Source organism: Macrotis lagotis, chromosome 8 (assembly GCF_037893015.1).
Source record: "Macrotis lagotis isolate mMagLag1 chromosome 8, bilby.v1.9.chrom.fasta, whole genome shotgun sequence".
Lineage (NCBI taxonomy): Eukaryota > Metazoa > Chordata > Mammalia > Peramelemorphia > Peramelidae > Macrotis > Macrotis lagotis.
Window position 1 is genome coordinate 81,394,482 of NC_133665.1, and position 21,912 is coordinate 81,416,393.

The 21,912-nt window shown below is 35.2% G+C and overlaps 1 protein-coding gene across 6 annotated transcripts in view; it reads right to left on the bottom strand.

Annotated features, from left to right (window-relative positions):
• FREM1 (FRAS1 related extracellular matrix 1) overlaps nt 1–21,912 on the bottom strand; it is a 182,530-nt gene that overhangs the window by 87,309 nt on the left and 73,309 nt on the right. For 5 of the 6 annotated variants that reach the window (XM_074197539.1, XM_074197535.1, XM_074197534.1 and 2 more), the window contains 8 exons: nt 21,117–21,210; nt 18,082–18,334; nt 13,460–13,651; nt 12,229–12,414; nt 8,234–8,430; nt 7,690–7,915; nt 6,115–6,259; nt 2,882–3,023 (listed from right to left, as the gene is read on the bottom strand). In XM_074197539.1, coding sequence (XP_074053640.1) covers nt 2,882–3,023; nt 6,115–6,259; nt 7,690–7,915; nt 8,234–8,430; nt 12,229–12,414; nt 13,460–13,651; nt 18,082–18,334; nt 21,117–21,210 — 1,435 coding nt within the window. Of the gene's footprint in view, nt 1–2,881; nt 3,024–6,114; nt 6,260–7,689; nt 7,916–8,233; nt 8,431–12,228; nt 12,415–13,459; nt 13,652–18,081; nt 18,358–21,116; nt 21,211–21,912 lie in introns of those variants that run through there. The other variant, XM_074197538.1, reaches the window with a different exon arrangement.

Genomic DNA, 21,912 nt, shown 5'->3' on the forward strand with positions numbered 1-21,912 from the left:
ATTTGATAACTGGCTTAATTATTATAACTAGAAGGAAAAAATAAAATTTCTAGCTATCTCATCTCCCTCTTGCAAACCCCCCCCCCCACCGCCCGGCATCTTCCCAGAATTACCAATAGAGAAAATATCTGAGATCTCCATGGTCCAGCCATTACTACAAAGAATCATTCAATAATCTAAACTTTAAGTCTAAAATTGAATTCTTCCAGAATGCTCTAGCTTTCTGGGCAAACACCCACTCTATGCAGTCATAAGACTAGGAAATGTGCAGAGATACAGAGTAAATTAGGTTATTGTATTGGAGAGTTGATACTCTGATGGAGTAGCAAAAACTTGATTATGTATTTATTACCAAAACTATGGCAAGTGTTCAGTGATATTCTTAGCTCTTATGAGGTTACATAATGAATAGAGCATTGATCTTGAGTCAGAAAGATTAATGCTCAAATCCAGCCTCAGATACATATTAGCTATGTGATTTACCCTCTATCTGCCTCATTCTCCTCATCTACCTACCAGGACTATGATGAGCATCAAATGAGACAAAAATTATAAAATGCATAGCACAATTCCTGGACCATACTAAGTGCTATATAAATGTTTGACATCTTCCCTAATAGTAAAAATAGTAGCTAATTTTAAATTTTCTCTTTGTTAATCAGAGTAGGGTTAAGGTCCTGGGAGTGGAGGAAATAGGGAGTGTAGAGAGACAGGGTTTGAATATAAGACAACCAAATCCCATCAGAAGATGTAACAGTTCTATCCCTTCACATATCTCCAACTCAGGGATTAGAGTGGTTTGGCCCCAGCCCTGGTTCCTCTACCAACAGAAAAGTGCTACATACACTATTCTGAGCAGGGTTTAGGAATAGAAGAGAAAATGTTGGTTCTTTTGTTTTGATAAATTATTGTGTTTGGGAAAAATGTTGATTTAATACTGAATTAAATTTGTTCTACTTGGTTTAAATTTCTGAAACAACTTTTTGTATTTCCATTTTCCTTAATGCAAAATTCCATAGGCCAGTAGTTTCTGGCAAAGAAATTTTTTTCTCCCTTTAATTTATTGCCAATCTTCATGCTCTGCCCCCACCCACTTTGCTTTATTCCTTTTAGATTTCCAGTTCTTTCTTGGTATATATACCCAAGATGAACTTATATATTGACATTGCTTATCCTTTTCTATTCATTGGATTAATTTGGTTGTTTTCCCTCACATGATGATCTCTTCCAAATGAATTTCCCTTTCTCTCCAAGATACCCTTAGGTTTACAGCTGAAAAAAATGTTTTGTGATTTTGGGGGTTTTTTGCAAATTCTATATTGAATTTCCTCTTAAAAAGCAAATAAATATAATGGAATTTTGCATAAAGTATTAGCATTTATATAATGCTTTAAAGTCTCTAAAGTATATTACAATTATTATCTCCTCTGGTCCTTACAACACCCTGCCAGGTAGGTGCTATCTTAATCCCATTTTATTGATGAAAAAAATAAGACACAAAGAAGTTAAGCAATTTACCTAGGGTTCCTCAGCTAGTAAGCATCTAAAACTGTATTTGAACTCATCTTCCTGATTTTAGATGCTTTGCTTTCCATTGCACCACCTAGCTGCCTCCTGTTTGAAATAAGGTGTCAGAATTCAGGTGAGGCAGATTAAGACATGAGGAGAGGAAAATAAGAAATACAGCATTGCAGAGGGTCTGGAATATAATGTTTCATAAAGGATCACACACAGCACATGGAAGGATAGGGAGGAAGTCCAACAAGATCCTTGAGAAAGAAAGCTTGAGGGTCTCCAAAGGAGCTAGATGGAAACATTTTGGGTCATAGTAGGAACTTTGGAATCTCAAGATTTCCATAGAGGCAGAGCTTCCATTTCCTAAGAAAATTAAATTTGTAAGCTTTTACCATATTTCTGCTTTGTTCTCCTTGCAAACAAAAGAAGGACATTGTTATACCCCATTTCAAATCACTGTTTTATCTTAATTTTGATTCTATTGGGTACTCTACCACTCGATAATATCAATTAACTTCATGGTGAATCTGTCTAGGAATACTACACACTATATACTAGATACGCAATAAAAATTTTTTTTTAAAAAGTCAAGCAAACATATTTAGTTTCCAAGTTGTTGAGAATTTTTATGTCTAACATTCAAATAATCAGTTTGCTGGATTTTTACATTGAATATAAAAATTATGAGAGTTGGTCAATTGTGAGATGTCATGTTGACAGACATTGTCTGGGTGGAGAGAAGTCCCACCATTCCATTTTTCTGAAATGAACCAATGGAGGTGTTACAAATTCAAAAAGCAAATTGCTGCCAAAGTTGGAGAAAGAACCTGAGTTTTTCAACTCTCAGTCCTCAGTATCACACTCTGACTTATATAGACTCCCACTGTGTAACTCATGATTTTCCTTCACCATAAAAATTGTCAATATATGAACAAGCAATTTAACAAGAAAAAATTAATTTGTTACTATATGTAGGTAATTCCTCCACGACAAGCCATTCATCTACAATCTATAGTCTTTTTCATTTTTCCTTTTTAATTTTTTTCTTTTATCTTTCCAATAATATTATGAAACTTTTTCAATATTCATCAACTTGTACATTTATAAGTTACACATTTTTCTACCACCTTCATTATCCATCCCCCTCCCCTTAAAGAATAAAGCTTGGAGCACTGAGAGGTTAAAAACTTGTCCATAGTTGCATACCTAATTTTTATTAAAAGTGAATCCACTTCTGCCTCACTCTAAGGTTGGCATTCTGTCCACTATGCCATTTTATCTCTCATTATGACATATGACCTTCTAAGTTTAAGGAAGACAACTATTGCTTTTTGTATTTTTTTTAAATATTAAAAAATCCACTCACCTGGAGTTGAAGCTGCCCATTTTCTGGGAGTCTTTCAAATAAATAGTAAATTTTCTCTCTGGGTGTGTCTTTATCTATAGCTGATAGAACAGCACTAGAAATGATACGAGTTTCCCCCATATTCATTTGTATTTCAGCCTTCCTGTGAAAAGAAAGATACCCGCATTTCTTTAAAGATAGAATAACTTTAGAATTTGACTCCCATAATAATTGCACTATCACCTTATCACAAATTATTCCACAAATGGAGGGATGACATTCAAAGGTCTCTGAAGCTATAAAAATGTTGAAATATAAAAGAATTTAAGGAATTATATCATGTCTAAGATCTCTTCCAGTTTTAAAATTTTTTCCATTTTTAATTTATGAAATACAACAAGCATTTCCACAACATAAGAAAAATGTTTGCACATGAAACTACAAATCTACTATGCACAACTTTCCATTCCTTTCAAATATACAACATATTCTCTAAAATTCCATGATTCTATATCTGTCAAGGTTTATGGATTATATAGGTCTTAGCATTATTATGGGTGATTCTATATAACTAAGTCAAAGAGGTTTGTTTAGATCAAGTCTCTCCCTCACAAATACTATTCACCATTAGGATCCATTTAGCACAGGAGATGACGCATCAAGACAATTTCTTCATTATAAACACAGTGTTCAACCAAAGGAATATGAAAATAACAAAAGGACTATATTAAAAGGACATGTTCAAGAAATGGCAGGATGATTTAGTAAATGATGATTGAAGACAGAAAAATAACAAGGGTCTATGTGAAGAACAATAGGAAACAAAAGTCCTTTTGCTAAGAACAACAAAATGACTTTTTGCACTTTGCTGAGAATAAAAAGTTCAATCCAGCGCTAGTACCCCTGCTTAGGATGGTGAGATGGATGAAAAGAAGAACTACTCACTACTATAATTCATCTGTTTTCTCTACTAAAAAAGAATAATCTTCAGATTGGGAAAGACAAAACACCAATGTGAACAGAGAATTCTAACCCCAAATCAGTGAGAAGATGATAAAAGATTACTAAGTTATCCTTGGTGAGTGCAAATATTTGAAGAATTAGGATGAATGGGACAGAAGCCAAGGGACTTCATCCAAAAATAGGCCATGCCAGACTAACCTCATTTCCTTTTTTTCACAGACTAATAAGACTGTGGAATCAACAAAATTCTGAAGATAAACTATACCCAGATTTTCTTATATTACATCATTCTTATTGATATATATATATAATATTGATATATATATAACAAAATAAGAATATTAAATGGGAGGTAATCAATAAGCACAGTTTCTCATATTATGCTATTCTTATTGATATATATATATATATAATTTAATAAGTATATAAAATGGGAGCTAATCAATAAGCATCATCTAGATGGATTCAGAACTAATCCAATGAACAGAATCAAAAAAAGTCATCATTAAAAGATTGATGTTAATTTTTAGGGCTACAGGGAGGGGAGTGTTCCCAAGGATCTTCCTTACTCCTTTGCTGTTTAACATTTTTATTAATGACTTGAATTAAGGTATGAATGACATTCATTTTTAATATTTAGATGAACCTGGGAGGGATAACAAAGATATTTGCATTGAGCTGTGGCACTTGGGAGAGAGATTAGAGATAAAGATATAAATGTTATGGAGAGGATGAGTTTATTAAAGACAGTAAACGGAGCTATAGAATGATTCAAAGAGAACCACTGTGAATGCCTTCAGTAATGGGGAGAAAGAAAGACAAGGATAAAGGACATGGAAAATAATTAGAGATACAGAAGGGGAAATCAGTCATGAAAACCACAGGAGAAGGGAGATAGCATCAAAGATTATAGAAAGTCTAAAGATGAAGACTTAAAAAGAAAGGTATCAGATCTGAATGTCATTGATAACTCTACGTATAATAGCTTGAGACTTTTACAAATGGTAGATAAGGAAGAGGAAGCAGAGAATGTAGATGACTTACAAATAGGAGAGCTAAAAATGTTTAAGCACTACAGTGATATAGGTTGTTATTTAAAGAAAACAGGATTAAAGGAAAGAATGTTTTAAGATAAGGAAATTATTGGTATCACTATGTGCAAAGAGAATGAAGATAATAGGGTAGGGCAAGAGGGGAAAAGAGAGAAAGAGAGCAATTTAATAGTGTAAGCCAACATAAAGGGGGATTATTTAAAATTCCTTAGAGAATTTGCAGATGAAAATGAACCTGGAAGAGATGAGAGGAGATGAAATCAGATGAAGGACATGGGTGAGGACATGAGAATACAGAAGGAAGGATACTTTCTCACTGAGGAAGAAAGGAAAGAATGAGAAGACAAAGAGAAGTTATGAGGTGGAGACAGCATGTTGTTATGTTCTATAGAATTTTTTAAAGTTGATGAGATTAAGAATGGAAACATGGGGAGGGAAGTAAGATTAGGGGAAAAATTGTAAAACTCAAAATAAATAAAATCTTTATATTTCAAAAAAAGTCATGACATCATAAAAAAAGAATGGAAGCATCTTCTCAAACCTCAAACTCCTTTGTATTTTCATACAGATTTCAGCACCACAGAAACTCATTTTCTATCTTTTCTTAGTCATTGTCAAGGTTCCTACTGGTAATATCACTTCAATGCAAGAGGAGGAGGTTTGTCAGTACATAGGAAAAACATATTTTAGCAAACACTTTTTCCATTTCTCTCTTCTTCCCAATTGGTCAGACCAAAGACTGAAGTCAATGTCTTTGTGTAGATGGGCCAGCAGAGGGTGCACTGAGACCAGAATTGCTTTGCCAGGGGACACCCCACCCTCCCCCACCAAGGTCTCAATGACTGAATGTGACCTAAATTCAGAGATCTCTTCTTTCATTTTGTTTAAGGTCAGCATGCAATCTATAGAAAATAAGCCTAAGAACTGAATCACTTTTCATGATTAGACTTATTCTCATTGATCTAACCCAAAATATTTTTGTTCTACACATCATATCCATTTTCATCCATTTTGACTGGCAAATTCAGTCTTGCTAACTTGCTTGGGAGCTAGTAGTCTCCCATAATGAAATAAAAGACAAAAATGATATTTTTCAATTTGCTGTATGTAATAGGAACATAATAAATGTTTGCTGATTGAATGAATGGTCATCAATTGAATATTTCAAAATTAACTTGTATTATATAAGATGATATGGAAAGGTAATGATTTCTTTCACATAAAGAGTCTGTGACTTACTTGGTCAGCACTGGTTTCTCATCATTAACTGGGAGAATCTTTATTGAAATAGTTCTCAGGATTTTATGTTTCCCATCCGACAACTGGATTGTAAAGTCATCATCAGGGCTTTCAGAGTCATCATGTACGTACATCAACTTCATTCCTGGAAAAGAGAAAAATGAGTGAAAATAAATCTACCTCTTTTTAAGCCTCTCCATCTCTTAGCCTCAACCGCCCCAATACAAGTTGCCAGTAGCTTAGTCTCCTCTAGATCAGAACAAGCTCAGCCATCAGTAGCAGCTCATTAATCCATCAGCACTAGCAGTAATTCCAAGTAACTCCTGATATTTGTCTATTCAAAGAACTCAAGATAATTCACTTTCCATAGTCCAGCTTTGTTCAGTGGGATTTAAGTAAAACAAAACTTGTTTTGTCAATCAAAAGTATGGTTTTCTTGAGATGGAGAATTGAGACTATCACATTTCACTTTCTGAGTCTTAAAGGTGAAAGGGAAAATACCATATGAAATAAATATATTCACTGATTTACTGTGGACTGTTACAGATTTCATTGAGATACTAGATTCCAAGACTCTGTAAGAATTGGATACAGAATTTTGTGAAGGGATGAAAGGATCTAAGAAAAGATCATCTTAGTGAAAAGCTGAGGAGAAAATAAATGAACTGATCAAATGAAAATAAAGATTGTGGTTTTTCATCTGTGTTTTTTGAAAAAGAAACTAGTGAAGAGAGGAACTACTGCCCCAAACAAAAGAAGTATGCTAGGTAATCATTAAGGATCTCCAAATCTTAGTGACAACTCTCCTTGAATAGAATTACTATTCAAATAAATACAATTTTTCTTGAAATTTTTCTCAAGCATTAAGAAAGGTTGAAAAATGGCATCAATAGCCTGAAACAGGAGGATGGGGTAAGGAAGAGAATATTGATATTCAAATGATTCAGGGGCTGATATCCTACTATATCATCTAAATAAAGAGCACAGCATATATTTGATTTAGATTTGTAGATTTTTCATTGCAGAATAATCTTTGGAAATTGATTTTAAAGTCTCCAAATCTCTACATTTCTACTTTGAAAAGGAAAAATATTTTAAACTATTAAAATGGCACTAAAATGTTCAAGATACCTAAATAAAATCTCTAATATTATGAGAGTATTATCTCATTTTCAAACAAAAGAAGAAATTTAATACTCCCTAAAATCTCCCTATCACCTGTCATCTCTAGTTTTAACACTGAGAGTTAATCCAGAACTCAGAAGAAATTTGACAAGTGTGTTGAGTATACTTTGGTGGGAAGAAACCATTCCCTGACAGAAAAAGGCATGCTAAACTTAAAACTTTTCCAATAAATGAGTAGTGTAAATGCAGTATTTGCTGGTGTAGCCATAGTCCTAAAGTCTCTTGGTACAAGTTTTTGCTTTCCATTAATAAGGAAAGAGTGCCATACCAACAGGCTTTGGTATTGGGTTACACCAAGTTCTTCAGTTGTAGCCCTGAAGTAAAAAAAGTCATCAATTTTTTGGTTTTAATTATTAACCTAGCCAAATATAATATAAGGAGAAGACATACCAGTTTTGAGAAGCTCCATTGAAAAATCATGCACAGGAAGTTCATGGTTCTTATGGATATTGATTAACTGCTTGTAATGAGGGATGTCATTTCTATGTAACCCATTGATGAGAAGGCCATGCTGGGGTTGATGGGTAATAGTGAATATCAAATGATCTTTTGGTTCATCTAAGTCAGTTGCTTTGATGACTGAAAGATCCAGTTCTTTCATCTGACCCTCAGAAACCTAAACCAGAATATATCAGAAAACAAAACTTGGGTATGAAAATTGGTCTTGCTTCCTAGAACACCTTTATGAATCAGAATCCATTGAAATGTATTTTATTTCAACAATTCAATTAGGCAGAGCTCTCAGAAGATTCCATTGTAGGTCATTATTTTTTTTTCCTAAAACCAGTATAACATGGACAGAAGTCCATGTAAGTCATGTAAATAAGTGAAGACAAGAGGGAATTTCAAAAGACCAAGCATATTAAGCAAAAATACTTAGTAACACCTCAGTCAGCCACAAAAACAAAAAAAAAAATGTTGCTTTCTTTCTTACACTGATGTTCTGTGCCACAAAGTCAGGAACTTCATCATTGGTGGGATTAATCAGAATGTAAAAAGAAATTTCCATAGAATGTTGTTTTCCATCTGTGACATAAATCATAAATTGATCTGCAGTTGGCTCTATCTTTAGATGCCTGGACTGCACATAGTTTATGTGCAAAGCCTTCATGTCTTTCCACCGAAATGAAGCTGGAGCACACAAAAAGAAATGGCAGACAACATAAGAATTACCTTAAAACCAAATCAAACAAAAAAACCTTGAGTTTTCAGTGCTTAGGAAAATAGACTGTTGGACAGTAAAACAAACGGGAAGGCATCTAAGTGCCTCAGATAAATGGAAGAGAGCCCTACCATTTGCTACAAATCATCCACTTTAAATAAACATTTCTTGTTACATTCATATAGTGATATTGTACAAGGTCAAAGCAGTTGGTAAAAAAGTGAAATACTTAGTAGTTCGCTGAGTATTTTAACCACATATATCCAAACAACTACCTTGGTCAATGGGCAAATAACTAAGTTCATTAAGTTCTGCCTATCCCTTTCATTATGGTCTCTGGACTTTGCACCCAATAATTAACAAACTTTATTGAAAAATCATGCACAGGAAGCTCATGGTTCTTGTGGATATTGATTAACTGCTTGTAATGAGGGATGTCATTTCTATGTACTCCATTATTGAGGAGACCATGCTGGGGTTGATAGGTATGAGTGAATATCAAATGATCTTTTGGCACATTTGATAAGTCAGCTGCTTTGATGACCCAATGATCCAGCTCTTTCAACTGACTCTCAGAGAGATCAATCAGAATATATCAGAAAACAAACTTTCGGTATGAAAATTAGTTTTGCCCCCAAGTACATCTCAATGAATCGGAATCCATTGAAGTTCATTTTATTTCAACTTTATTTCACTTTAGATACCTTATTTTCATATTCCTTCCTTCTTCTGGCACCCAGTTCTCTATCACTTTGTATCTTTGCCATTCCCTTTTACATGGACTTTTTTGATGCTGCTGTTTGGTTGTTTCAGTTGTGTCTGACTCTTTGTAACTCCATTTGGGGTTGTCTTGGCAAAGATACTAAAGTGGTTTGTTATTTCCTTTTCTAGCTCATTATACAAATAAGGAAACTGAAGCAAACAGGGTTAAATGACTTGCCCCGATTAAATGACTTGTTAAATGACAGATAGTAAATATCTCAAGCCAAATCTGAACTTGGGAAGATAAGCCTTCTTGACTTTGGGTCTAGAATTCTATACCACCTGTACCTGTACCACCTAGCTACACCTCAGTGACTTTAGCTTCTCTCATATTGTAATCACTGCTCCTGACCATTGCACCAAACACAAAATGCTGATTTATTTCCATCATCCACATCCACCACTCTTACTCATTTACTGCTGAGTAGAGCCAAGCCAACTGAATTCACTACAAATTTATGTTATCTAATATCAACTAAGCCCTCAATCTGACAATGACATTCGTTTACTCCTCCCTAGTTTATTTTTACTCCATTCCCCACATACTTTGTTCTAAACCTTTTCTTCTTTCAAGACTCTCAGTACTTGCCCTTCCCCCCGCCCCAGCAGGATACTTTGCTTCATATTTTACTAGGAAAATAGTGACCATTCTCCAAGGGTATATTTTATCTTTATATTTATATACCTTACATCTTATATCTTAAACCCCCTTCATATTGACTCCTTCTTTACCACAATCTGCTAAAGCAATTGCTCTTCTTGCCAAGGTCAATTTCTTTACATATATACTTGATCACATCTTTTCCAGTAGGTTTCCCCAAATCAAATTCATTTTTCTCTCTTATATCTACATATCTTTCATATCTTTAAATCTTCTTTATATTCATTCCTAGTTTCTCTTCTGAGCTCCAGCAATGCATCTCCAACTGACTATTGCATGTTTTAAACTTTGTAAGGATTTCCATTTTCCACCTCAGTCTAAACCATAATACATCATCTTTTCCCACAGAACCTACCCCTCTTCCAAACTTTACCTTCCTGTCAAAGGCACCTCAATCTTTCTTAATCAGGGAGGCTCATTGTTCTTGACTCCTTATTCTAAGTCACTCCATATATTCAATCACTTGCTGTATCTTTTCATTTCTACTTTTACATTCTCTTTCGCATTTGTCTCCTCACTTCCTGCTACCCAGGTTTAGACCCTAATTACCTCTCACTTATTGATATTTTATTATTCGATCATGTCTTACTCTTTGTGATCTCATAGACTATAGCATACCAATACTATCCATGAATTTCTTGTCAAGGATGCTGGAGTGCTTTGCCATTTCCTTCTTCAGAGGCAAACAGAGATTAGGTGACTTACCAAGGGTCACATAACTAATAAGTGTCTGCAGCCAGAGTTGAGCCCAGTACTCTATCCACTCTGCCATCTAGTTACCTCTAAGCCTTTCACTTAGGCTACTGCAATTCCCTTGCCTTAAATCTCTCCAAACTCCAATTCGTGTTTCATATAGCTTCCAAACTTGTTTTCCACAAAATAGAACTAAGCATATCACTACCCTAGACATTAAACTTCAGTGGTTCTTTATTGCTTTTAGGATAATGATTTTTACATTATTTTTGGTTTGGTTTTGTGAACTTTGGTTTACTAGGGAAAACTTCTAACCCTTTCTCAAAATAATGATTTCAAGCAATTGTATGAAATGATATACTTAATGAGTTAGTGAAAATAAGGAAATCATTTTTTCTCTATCCAAGATCCCCAACCCCTAAAATCTTAAGCCCATTGTACTTTGTCCTTGTCAGACTTTGTATTTGTTATTTCTGGGCATCACTATATGAGAACATTGATAAAGTGAAGAGTGTCCAGAGTAGGGCAACCAGAATGGCAAAAAAATCTTTGAGTTCATGATATATAAGGATAAGAAAAAGGCATAGAGGAGATAAGGGAGGTGGGGAAGTAATGAGAGCTATTCAACACACTCCATCTCCTGTCTTTGTGTCTTTATACTATCTGTCCTCTATGCCTGGAATACTCTCCCTACTTATCTCTACCTCTTAGACTCCTTTTTTTTTCCTTCAAAATTCTTCTTAAGAGCTACCTTCTACAAGCCTTTTCTGATTTCCCCAAATATTAGTATTGTCTCTAATTACATTGTATTTATTTTATATAAGTTTTATGCATATAAGGTGTTTCCATCAAGGGAATATAATCTTGAATGCAGGAGTGATTTCATTTTTGTTTGCTGTATACCTGAAACCTAGTATAGTATTGCACATTACAAGATTAATGAATACTTGCTGGCTGATTGCTTGCTACTTTGAATCTAAGGTGTTCATTAAACACTTTTGGAAATATCAGGATAATTAGAACCAATATTTCTCACCTCTGCAGTAAATATGTCTCAAAAGTTAGCTCAGAGACTCTCTTATTCTAAAAATGCTTCTTCTTGAAGGTTAGATTTTGTTTTGTTTTTTTAACCCAAGAGAATATTTAACTCTACATTTTTATATTTAAACTAACCCTAGGATTATCCAAGCTAAGTTTTAGACAGCTCATTAACAGAAAACTGACCACTGCATGACAATTTTATTTTTAACCAAAATAATTTGTAACTACATATGATATAGCATCAAGGAGGAATTTAAAGAGGAATAAATCTTGTGTTCTTCTTACATGTGATTAGTGCTTTTAACTTTTCCCATATCCTTTTTCATACATTGATTTAAAGTAATAGTAATAATATTGTTTAGTCATAATTAGTGAATAGTTTATAGTAATAAATATTAATAATGAAATAGTAGTAATAATAGCAACAATATTAAATGATATTTATATTGTACTTTAACATTTGCAGAATTATTAATATTTATTGTTTCACTTCTATGTCAAATTAGGTACCATCCTGCTGACTAAGAATTATATGATCTCTTTTAGTTCTAACCTTCTACAAGTCTATTGGCTTAGAGAAATCGCCAGAGGTTGAATGACCATGACTTACCTATACTTATGCCAACATTGCTTTTTTCAAAACCTGGAGAAGGTAGTGTATTTTCAACATAACCAAACTGAGGAGGAGAAACCAAAGTAAACTCTAAGTCATCCAAGGCGGTGTCCGGATCAGTGGTGATTAAATGGTTAATGGTAATGGCAGCCAAAGAGCCCTCATCCACAACAAACTGGGTACCTGCACACAAATAATATCAGGATTGTGATTTCACTTGAAATTCTCTTATCAGAAATGATGAGGGCAAAAGGGAGCAATTGGAATTTTAATTCATGGAAGATTCTACATGCAAATTTGCTGCAAGGGGAAGATGATCATATTGGTTGGCAAACCTTCCCTTCTAGTGAAGGTCTTGGGGATGTGGGAGATGAGGGACAAGTTAGAATTTAATTTCACTTAAAAATTGCAAGAAAGCCAGATAATAACCAAAAGACAGAAGCAATGCTACATGCTCCCTTATAGATTTCTATTCTTTCTAAAGTCCTCTCTCTGATTTCCCTTGTGTCACCACATAAGTGACAAATGAAAAAAAAATTGTCCAACAGCCTTAGTGATAAGCCACTAAACATAGTTTATGTACTCCTCAAGATCAGTTGTTACCTCCGTTTGTCAGAGCACTAATTGCCTGAGAGCTATTATGAATTGTTCATAACGGACATTTTTTTCATGCCTTAGTGCTTAATTATTCTGCTGGGACAATGATTCCTTTCCAGAACATTGCTTGGGTGATAAGCTGCAAATTACAATAACATTCATACATATGCTTGTATTTTTTTCCGAGAGACAGAACGTATACAAAATGCCTATGAAAAGATGACTTTCTAAAAAGCAAATAAGGTTAAATATAGATAAATAGTCTCACTGGTCTACTTACTCTCCTCTAATAGAGGTTATTATGGGTAAAATAAACTACTCTCTAGTCAGAAGGCAACTAAATTTTCCCATTTGAAATTAAAGCCGAAAATTTGAAGACATTCACCTCCCTTCTCCCAAATAAATATATGTAAAATTGTTAGAGCAAATTATTTGTCTTCTGAAAGTTTAACAAAACTTATTGTTATAAACCTCTGTGCTTAAAAACAGTTAAAATTAGGATAGGAAATAGGAGATTCTATCTTCATGACTTTCTAGACTGATCATAAATCAGGTCTTACTATGTACAGGCTTGTTAACCTTTTGACAATTGTTTAACATGAAATAACTTTAATAGGAAAAGAGTGTTTACCAATTGTAATAGTTGGTGGTTGATTGTCCACAGGGTACACAGTCACATTGAGATCATACACTGGAAAAAAATGGTGAAGTGGATGTTGAGGAGAAACGGGTTCTTGGTAACAGCAGTCATAAGAATCAGCTTCTCCGTCTGAAACCACCAAAGTAATGGTGTCAAAACAAGGGGCCATGCCAATCTCTCCACCTGGAAAAGAAAACTAGGTGTAAGATTTTGGTTTTTTATAACAAGAAATAACATGCTTTGGTGATATCCAGCCCACACTCCCTATCTAAATGTAGGAGCATGAAAAAACTGGAAGTGTGAACATTTCTAAACAACTTCCATGGTAGTGATATTATCACTATATAAACAAAGCCCATGTCCACCTACTTCTCCTGGAATATCTCCTTCCTGAAATCTCTGACCATGATGGCATCAAGAATGGAGATGAACAGGATTAGGGGTTCAGAAGGGCAAGAGGAACTTATAGAGATTGCTTATGCTATGATAGTAATGTTTTTCTCTTCAATTATCTATTGGCATTGATAAGCAAAATGGAAAACATATCTTTTACCACTGTAAATGCCTATTATACCAATATCTTAAATTATTTTTTCTCTATTACAATTGGTAAGAAGGAGGCATTGGACACAGACAATCCTAAAGGAATATTCTGTTTATTTGTTTCGTCCACTTTCTCATCATTACTTTGTTTTTAACCAGTGTTGCTAACAAACAAGGAAGTCATTTGGGGGGAAATGACATTTCCTTTATTTTCCTTTTCTACCCTCAAATGGTCATGTCAATAAGTAGCCAAATGGCCCCAAAATGGTAAAGGAGACAGGAAGACATAAATATAAGAGCTAGGTTTTAACAATGGACAATGAATTTCTGAATAATTAAGAATTGTCTTGCCTTAAAGGACTTTAAAGTACTGTATAGGTATTCCTTCACTCATGCTCACACCACTTTGAAAAGATAAAGAAGGCAAAAATTAAACAGATCACTGACTAGTATGTGGCACAAAAGATCTGGAAAAAGTCATCTTTAGGCTAAGTCAAATAAGATAGAACTTTGGAATCATGCCTAATATTGGTTTCCCCATTTTACAAAATATATAGAACACTATAAATGGTTGAAAAATAGTAACCAGAATGCTTGGAAAATAGGCCCTTTAGGAAAAATTGAGTCAGTTTTAGGAGAAAGAAGATATTCCTTCAGGTTTAAGTTATTAAGAATAAGATGCCTATTAATAGTCCCTACCCAAATGGGTTTTAACTTGAATTAAAGGAATTTGGTGATACAAAAGAAATACCTTGATTTTTTAAAAGTGATTGATCCCTAAAAATAATGAAGAATCTTCTCCCCTTATTCCAAAATCACAGATCTATGGTGGTTTATATAGTTGTTTCTAAATCATATGACCCTTTAAAGTTTCAAGTCCTGGGATTTTTTTTTTCTTCTTTCTGCAGTCAATAGGATCATAGATCATAAGAGGGACTTTTTAGGAATTCTACTCTAACTCTTTCATTTTATGAATGAAGAAACTTTGGCCCAGAGAGGATAAATAATTTGTACAAAGTCACATTATAAGTGGTAGAACCACAATTCAAATTCATATCTTCTGATTTCAAATTCAGTGCTCTTGGATTTTCAAAATCCAAATAAGGAAGCATACCTAGAATTCATAGCTACGGTTAGAAAATGTCACCCTTGGAACCTGCAGGTAAAAAAAGTCCCTGTAAAATGAATCAGCTAAGTAAGCCATCTGTAGAAGGAAATTAGCCTAGGAATCAGGCTGTCTTGCTGCAGATAAAACTGAAATGTTTCCTGGATCTCTACAGGAGGCCCCAGTACCTCCCTAGAAAGTAAGACAAGCATTTAAAATGTAACTGATATAAGATAAAGGGTAATTTTGGAAATTGGAGCTGTCTGTCAGTTCAGGAAATGCTATGAAAGATTCTTTAGTGAATGATGAAGAACTTTGAAAAAAAGAGCTATCATGGCAAGAATATGAAATTAGTAGACAGGATAATCTCTATGGTCTCTTCTAGCTCTAACATTCTGGGACTCTATAGTACTATTTATCCAGCCCTGTCCAAGGGTGAGAGGCTATCTGCTAGACACAAGTAATTTGTTAGTAGAAAGGGTATACTAGAAAGGGTAATCAAAGGGAAATACCACCCCAGTCTCTACCAGGCTAGAGGAGACTTTCTCTCTTGGGCTCTCTAAAAGCATCCCTTCATTACTGCAGCTGATTCCCCATTTGCTGAAGTGGGTGAGGCTGCTGAGGCAAAATTTCTTGAATTTTAATATCCCAAGGATCTAAAAATAATGTTTGTGCTTCATTTTTGAAGAAGACCTTGACATCAAGGAGGTGATGCCATGACAAGCATGTGAATTGGATTTGAGTGAGGGGATGCTGTACTAAGTCACCAGCCTCACTTTTTCCTCCAGAGCCATCTAGATTCAGTGACCAGATATGAATCAGGACAACTGGAGATGGCCCTGATTGTGAGGCAGTCAAGGTTAAGTGACTTGCCCAAGGTCGCACAGCTAGTAAGTGGCAGAGGCTGTATTTGAACTCCCTTCCTCCTGATTCCAAGACAAGGGCTCTATCCACTTTGCCACCTAGCTACCCTCAAGGATTCAGTACAGTGGGAAGAACACTGGGCTTGGAGGCAGAGTTGGATCTCTGATACTCATTGCCTGCCATCTTGGATGAAACATTCAACTTTCCTAGGTTCCAGTTTCCACAGTTATAAAATGAAGAGATTAGTCTATATTATCTCTTGAGGTCTCTTCCAAACATAGAAACATGACCCTGTGATATTTAATATCCTTCAAGTCCTTATAATTCCTGTTCTTATTCCATGCTCATCAAAAAAATTCTTCCAAGTACTAACGATTTTACAGCTATTTTGAAGCTAGGGAGGCTTTTTTGAACAGAGAAAAACCAGCATTCTTTTTCACACTGTACATTGCTCCCTTCCCCATTATCTTTGTAAATGAATAAATTGGCCTTATGATCTGTTGTGAGTTTGATTGGTTTATTTTTGCCTGAGCTTGAATTTTCAGTATAGTTGAATCAGGAGAGGGAAGTTATACTATCCTTGGGTCTTGCCAATCTGGGGAAGGGCGGTAGAAATCTCCTGTTGTTTCAGTTCTTGCTTCCAGATCTGGTGCTGACTTTTCAACCTAAATTACAACTCCCATAACCAGATTCCTAATTGTCTTAATCGTTTTCATTTCACCATGCCAAAGGAACCCTTGGAACTGGACAATTCTGTTTTTTTGTTTAAGCTTTTTTTGGCCTCCTCCATTTGGACCTCACTCACTTCTCTTTCTCAGAAGAGATTTCTATTTCTCAAGCCAATTGTCCTAACAATTAGTATACCTACTTAGGGTATGGACAGAATATAATGATCCTGCAAACCTGATTAGTTTGATTAGGCTGATAAAACTAGTTGCTCATTCTGTAAATCTAAGGACTGGATCCTGGACACTAGTCTTATAATGTCCTGCCTAAAAAGTCAGCCAAGTGTATCCTCTCTTTCCCTCTAATTACAAAATGCTGTATAAATTCCATATAACAAACCTGAATTTAAATGAGAAAATGCACTTTGAATTCCATCTTTTATTGCTTGATAATACCAAAAAACTAAAGTAAATTTGACTAAATTGGATTGGGGAAAGCACCATTTAATCTAATTTGTTATCACCTCTATGTTTGGCAACACCCACATAGTAGAGACTTAGGAATATTAGGTTTTGTTCTTCAAGCATAGTTAAGATGAAGCAGAAATGGAAACAAGAAGAAAAAAAAAAAGCAATGAATTCAGCTACTCTATTCCACATCAAGGACAGTGAGCATATGGAATATGTCCTAGGCCAAGGGCACTGAAGAAAGTAAACTAATGAAAAAAATGAATTGAGGTTCATTACTATGGAAGAGAAAGAAAGCAGACTTTAAGTTAAACTTTAAGCCAGTGAATGTTACTACAGGAAATTAAAATGTCTTGCAGTAATAATTTTTCACATGCTAAAGGATATTTAAAGTTCAGAGTTAGAATTGGAATGGTCTTCAGAGGCCATCTATTAGAATGCCTTATTATATAATTAAGAAAATTGAGGACCAGGGATTAAGTGAATATCCCAAAGTCACATAGATGAGTGAACCCTGCCTTTCAAAGCACAGTAATCCCAGGACATATGACAAGAAATGTCAGAGGAAAAATCTAGAGGTTCCAAGAATATAAACATACCCCCTATTGTAGAAAGATTGTAGAAAAATTTACAGGGTGTTCTGGGAAGTCATTTTGGTGGCCCAGAGAGTAGAGAAGTAGATTTCCTTCCTTGACCTCCCCTATAACCCACTTTTTAAGTCTTTAAGACCTGCTTCCATCTTGAAAATGTTGGAATAGTTGAAACAATTGGTACAGGTTTTGTGTTTTTAATGCCTGAAGATAAACTAGGGGTTTTCCATTTACAAAGAAAGAATGAGGGAGATGAAGGTCACTGGAACCCTCAGTAATGACAAGGTGACAAATAATAGAAGAGTCCTAATTTTCAGCTTTCATTTGTTGTATCCTGTTCTACTTTCCACACCCATCTTTTTCATTAATATTACTTACTTGTGTGTTTGTATGTAACAGTTCCAGCATCAATGTCCCCCTGGGTGAATTGGTCCACAGTGACCCCAGATTTCCTCACAACCCCATGGTGAGGCTGACGTGCAATCATGAACAGCAACTTGGAGTCATCGCTGTCCATGTCAGTGGCATAAACATGGTCTGAAGTGATGACCACTTCTTCTCCCTCAGGACAATGCATTATGGGAATGAGGTCAGTCTTCAGGACAGGGGGTTCATCATTTATAGGTAAAACCTAAGCAAAAAAGGAATGGTTGGCTTCCAGAAAAAAAAGAAAAAAGAAAAAAATGACAAATTGCCTAATTGGTAATCCATAGCTCACAGAGGGAGAAACAGGGGTTTTCAATCTTCTAGACACATGAAACAATAGGCATGGAAATTGGCCAAGCAGCCTGCATCTTTTAACATTCCCCACACACACACCATTTTGCAAAAAAAAAAAAATGACCCATGTGAGGGACATTTTAAATGGGGGTGGGTGAGTACAGCTATCATATTGGACCCAGCCAAACCCTTTCACACTGTACTTCAATTGTTTCAGAGCTGGAAAGTATAAAGCACTCTTCTTCTTCATTGTTAAACTTACACATATTCTCAGGGAAATCTAATCCATGTGTTCTGACTCATTTACATTTAGCTCATCAAAGTTATTTTTAGCACAAGTTGCTTGGTGACTGTGATGCCTTCCTCCAGGCTTGTTCTCCCACCACTTATGAAGATGCTCTGGACTCCCGAGTGACCTCAAGTAACATCTAAGTTCCAATTTTGAGTTGAATTTGAAGTGCAGTATGCATGGAATCTGTCAGAACTCAAGCTTAAAATATAATAGAGACAACTGAGGTGTGGTAGAAAGGGTTCTGGACCTGGGGTCTGAGGACCTCAGTTAAAAACCCACCTCTGCTACATCAGAGTGACCTTGGGCATTTAGCCCGATGTTATAATCTGTGCTTAAGGATCTCTTAGGTCCTTTCCAGTTCTAACATGCAGAGAACCTTTTCTGTCATCTGATGGGAGAAAAAAAGGATGAGAAAATTTACAACAGATCTAATTTCATATAAGATTTGAAATTTCCTAACTTGGTGATTTCTTACTTGGTATATAGATTTGTGACTTTCTTGGTGTTAAGAAACTTCTGATATGAAAATAAACTCCAGTAATGCAGACCAACCTGGAGTTCTGAGAAGCAGAAACTTATCCACAGTCACCAGCACATTTATCTACATGTAACCAATTATCATGAAGAAATATGAGGGGGGAGAAACATTCCCAATATTCCTTAAATAAGGCTAACTGGAATTTCTCTAATAGGCTCGGACTCAATATTTCCCATGGGTTATAATTGTAGTCATGAGGCTGACCAATGACTGTGGATCTACTTCAATATTCTAAGTTGGGAGTCCTAGAATTCCACATAGTCTGGGTTCTTATCTCTGATGAATGTGATATTACCTTAATGTTAGTTCCATCTGGTATGTCTTCCAATTTGTCCTGTATATATCCTGATGATTTCCCCATAATACAGTGAGATCCTTGGGAGCAAGGGTTGCTTTTGCCTTTCCTTGTACCCCCAGAGCTAAGCACCATATCTTGTATACAGTAAGTGTTTAAAAATTCTTGCTGACTTGACTTGGTATAGTCTCATAGACTGCAGTGTAATGGTCTTCAATAGCTAAAAATGGCTAATAATTCTACTAAAAGTAAGCAGAGTTGTGCTGTTTTTCCATTTAGAGCATGAGCAAATCTCACCCCAAATAATTATTACTTATCTGACCCTGGGAAAATTACTAAATGCTTCTGGGTCTCAGTATCCTCACCTGTAAGTAAAAATGAGGGGATTAGACTAGATGACCTCTGAAGGCACAATAACTTAAGCAAAAGTGTTTTCTCTATGTATGTATATGTGTGTTTAAACATATATATATGTGTGTGTGTGTGTGTGTATACATATATTTGCATGTGTAATATATAAATCTGGCTTGCATGGAAAGCGTATCTTACTCCAAATGTTCCAAAATGAATTCCCTCCATTTTCTCTATTGTTTCTGTCCTGGCTAAGGAAACTTTTTCACTATTAAATCAATGTTGACCATTTTGTGGTATTCCTTAAAAAAAAGCTTCAGTTTTCAAAAGGATAATAAAGTCCAGAGGCAAGAGAATTAATAACATTCCTTTTTTTTTTTTGGAAAATCAAATACTTTTTAAAAATATGGCTTCACCTCTGAATAGTTTTCAAAGAGCATAAGCTTTTGTTTAAAGAGTAACAATGAGCAGATTATTTCCCTGCATATTGTCAGCCATAAGATGGATGTGGGTAGAAAGCTCAGAAGTTGGGTTTTTTTCCCTGAAATTTGCCTTTCAAAGAGAATTCTCTCCCTGTTTTCCACCTCCCTCCCTCCACTAATTTAGAAAGAATGTCAGTGAAGACAACATTCATTTCTGTCACTGAAATGCTGCCCAGTCATCAGCTAGGGAGACAGAAGCCCAAATTCAGCCCCGGATTTTCTTAAGGACAACTAGACCCAAAAGAAGAACGTAAAACTTGTAAAACTTGACTCATTTAAAGTGGCTCTTACAGAAATGTAATGGAGCTAGTTGATCCATCCTTTTCTACATCAAGTCAAGTTAATAAGCATTTACTATCTATCTTCTTTATAACAGAGACTGTGAAAATCCCTGAAGTCTGTGAAAACATGCATTCCTTCACCTTTTGAAGGGATACTAATAACCCATTTACATAACTACTTATATGAAACATTCTCTCACAGATACCTATGGTACAGTTAAAAAGAACAATGGCTCTGGAGGCATCAAGGAGAAAAGATCAAATCCTATCTCTGATGCTTGCTACCTGTGTGACCCTAAGTTGCTTACCTACAATGGGGCTCAGCTTCCAGAGCTGTAAAAAGAGAAAGTTGGGTTAAATACTTCTGATGTCCCTTTCATCTCTTTACTTCTGGGTCCTGGGAATTTTCAGAACCAAATTTCAATGCAATACAGGGAGGAACCATCACACTAACCTTGACATGAAGGACAAATTCTGCAGAATTTGATCTGTCTGTTGCCTCAAACAGTATGCTGTCCTGAAGAACTTCTGATCCATCATGATGATACCTGACAGAATTGTATTTGTCAGTGATTTGTAATAACTCAGAGAATGATTCATGGAGTTTAACCCAATCTCCCTTACTGGTTTTCTGTGGTGTGCTTTCATCTTGAGAAAACTGAGTCATGGATCCCCTTCAGACTCTACAGTGATAATCTTTCAACCATTTCCAAGACTCAGTTTCAGTCCTGATGAATATAAATACAATCTAATAAAATCACTATTAACTTATATGGGACAAGCTTCTGGTAACTCAGTGTTGTAGCTGGTTTAGTTTTTATGTTAATTTTCTTTCCCCAGTGTTTAGCACAATGCCTTGAGTATAGTAGGTACTTAATAAATGTTTATTGATTTTTTTTCCTTCCTACCCTTCCAAAAAAGAGTAAGGCATAAAGTTTTGAAGCCTAAAGCTCCTACTCAGGTTGAAATAAGTAAAAATTCCCTAAGACCTAAGAGAAAAGTTACCTTTCAGCATGGTAAGCTTACAGGTTCTGGGTTTGAAAGCTAGCTTTAGCACTTATTAATTAATGTGGCCTTAGGAAAATGATTTTATCTCTTAGAGTCTCAGTTTCCACATTAGAAAATTCACAAAATGATGTTTTTAAATGAATAAAATGTTCATAAGTTTACAAGGAAAATCCATTTCAATTAAAATCTTTTACCCATATAAGTTTTACCAAGTGCCCTTAAAATCTATTCACTGATTCCTT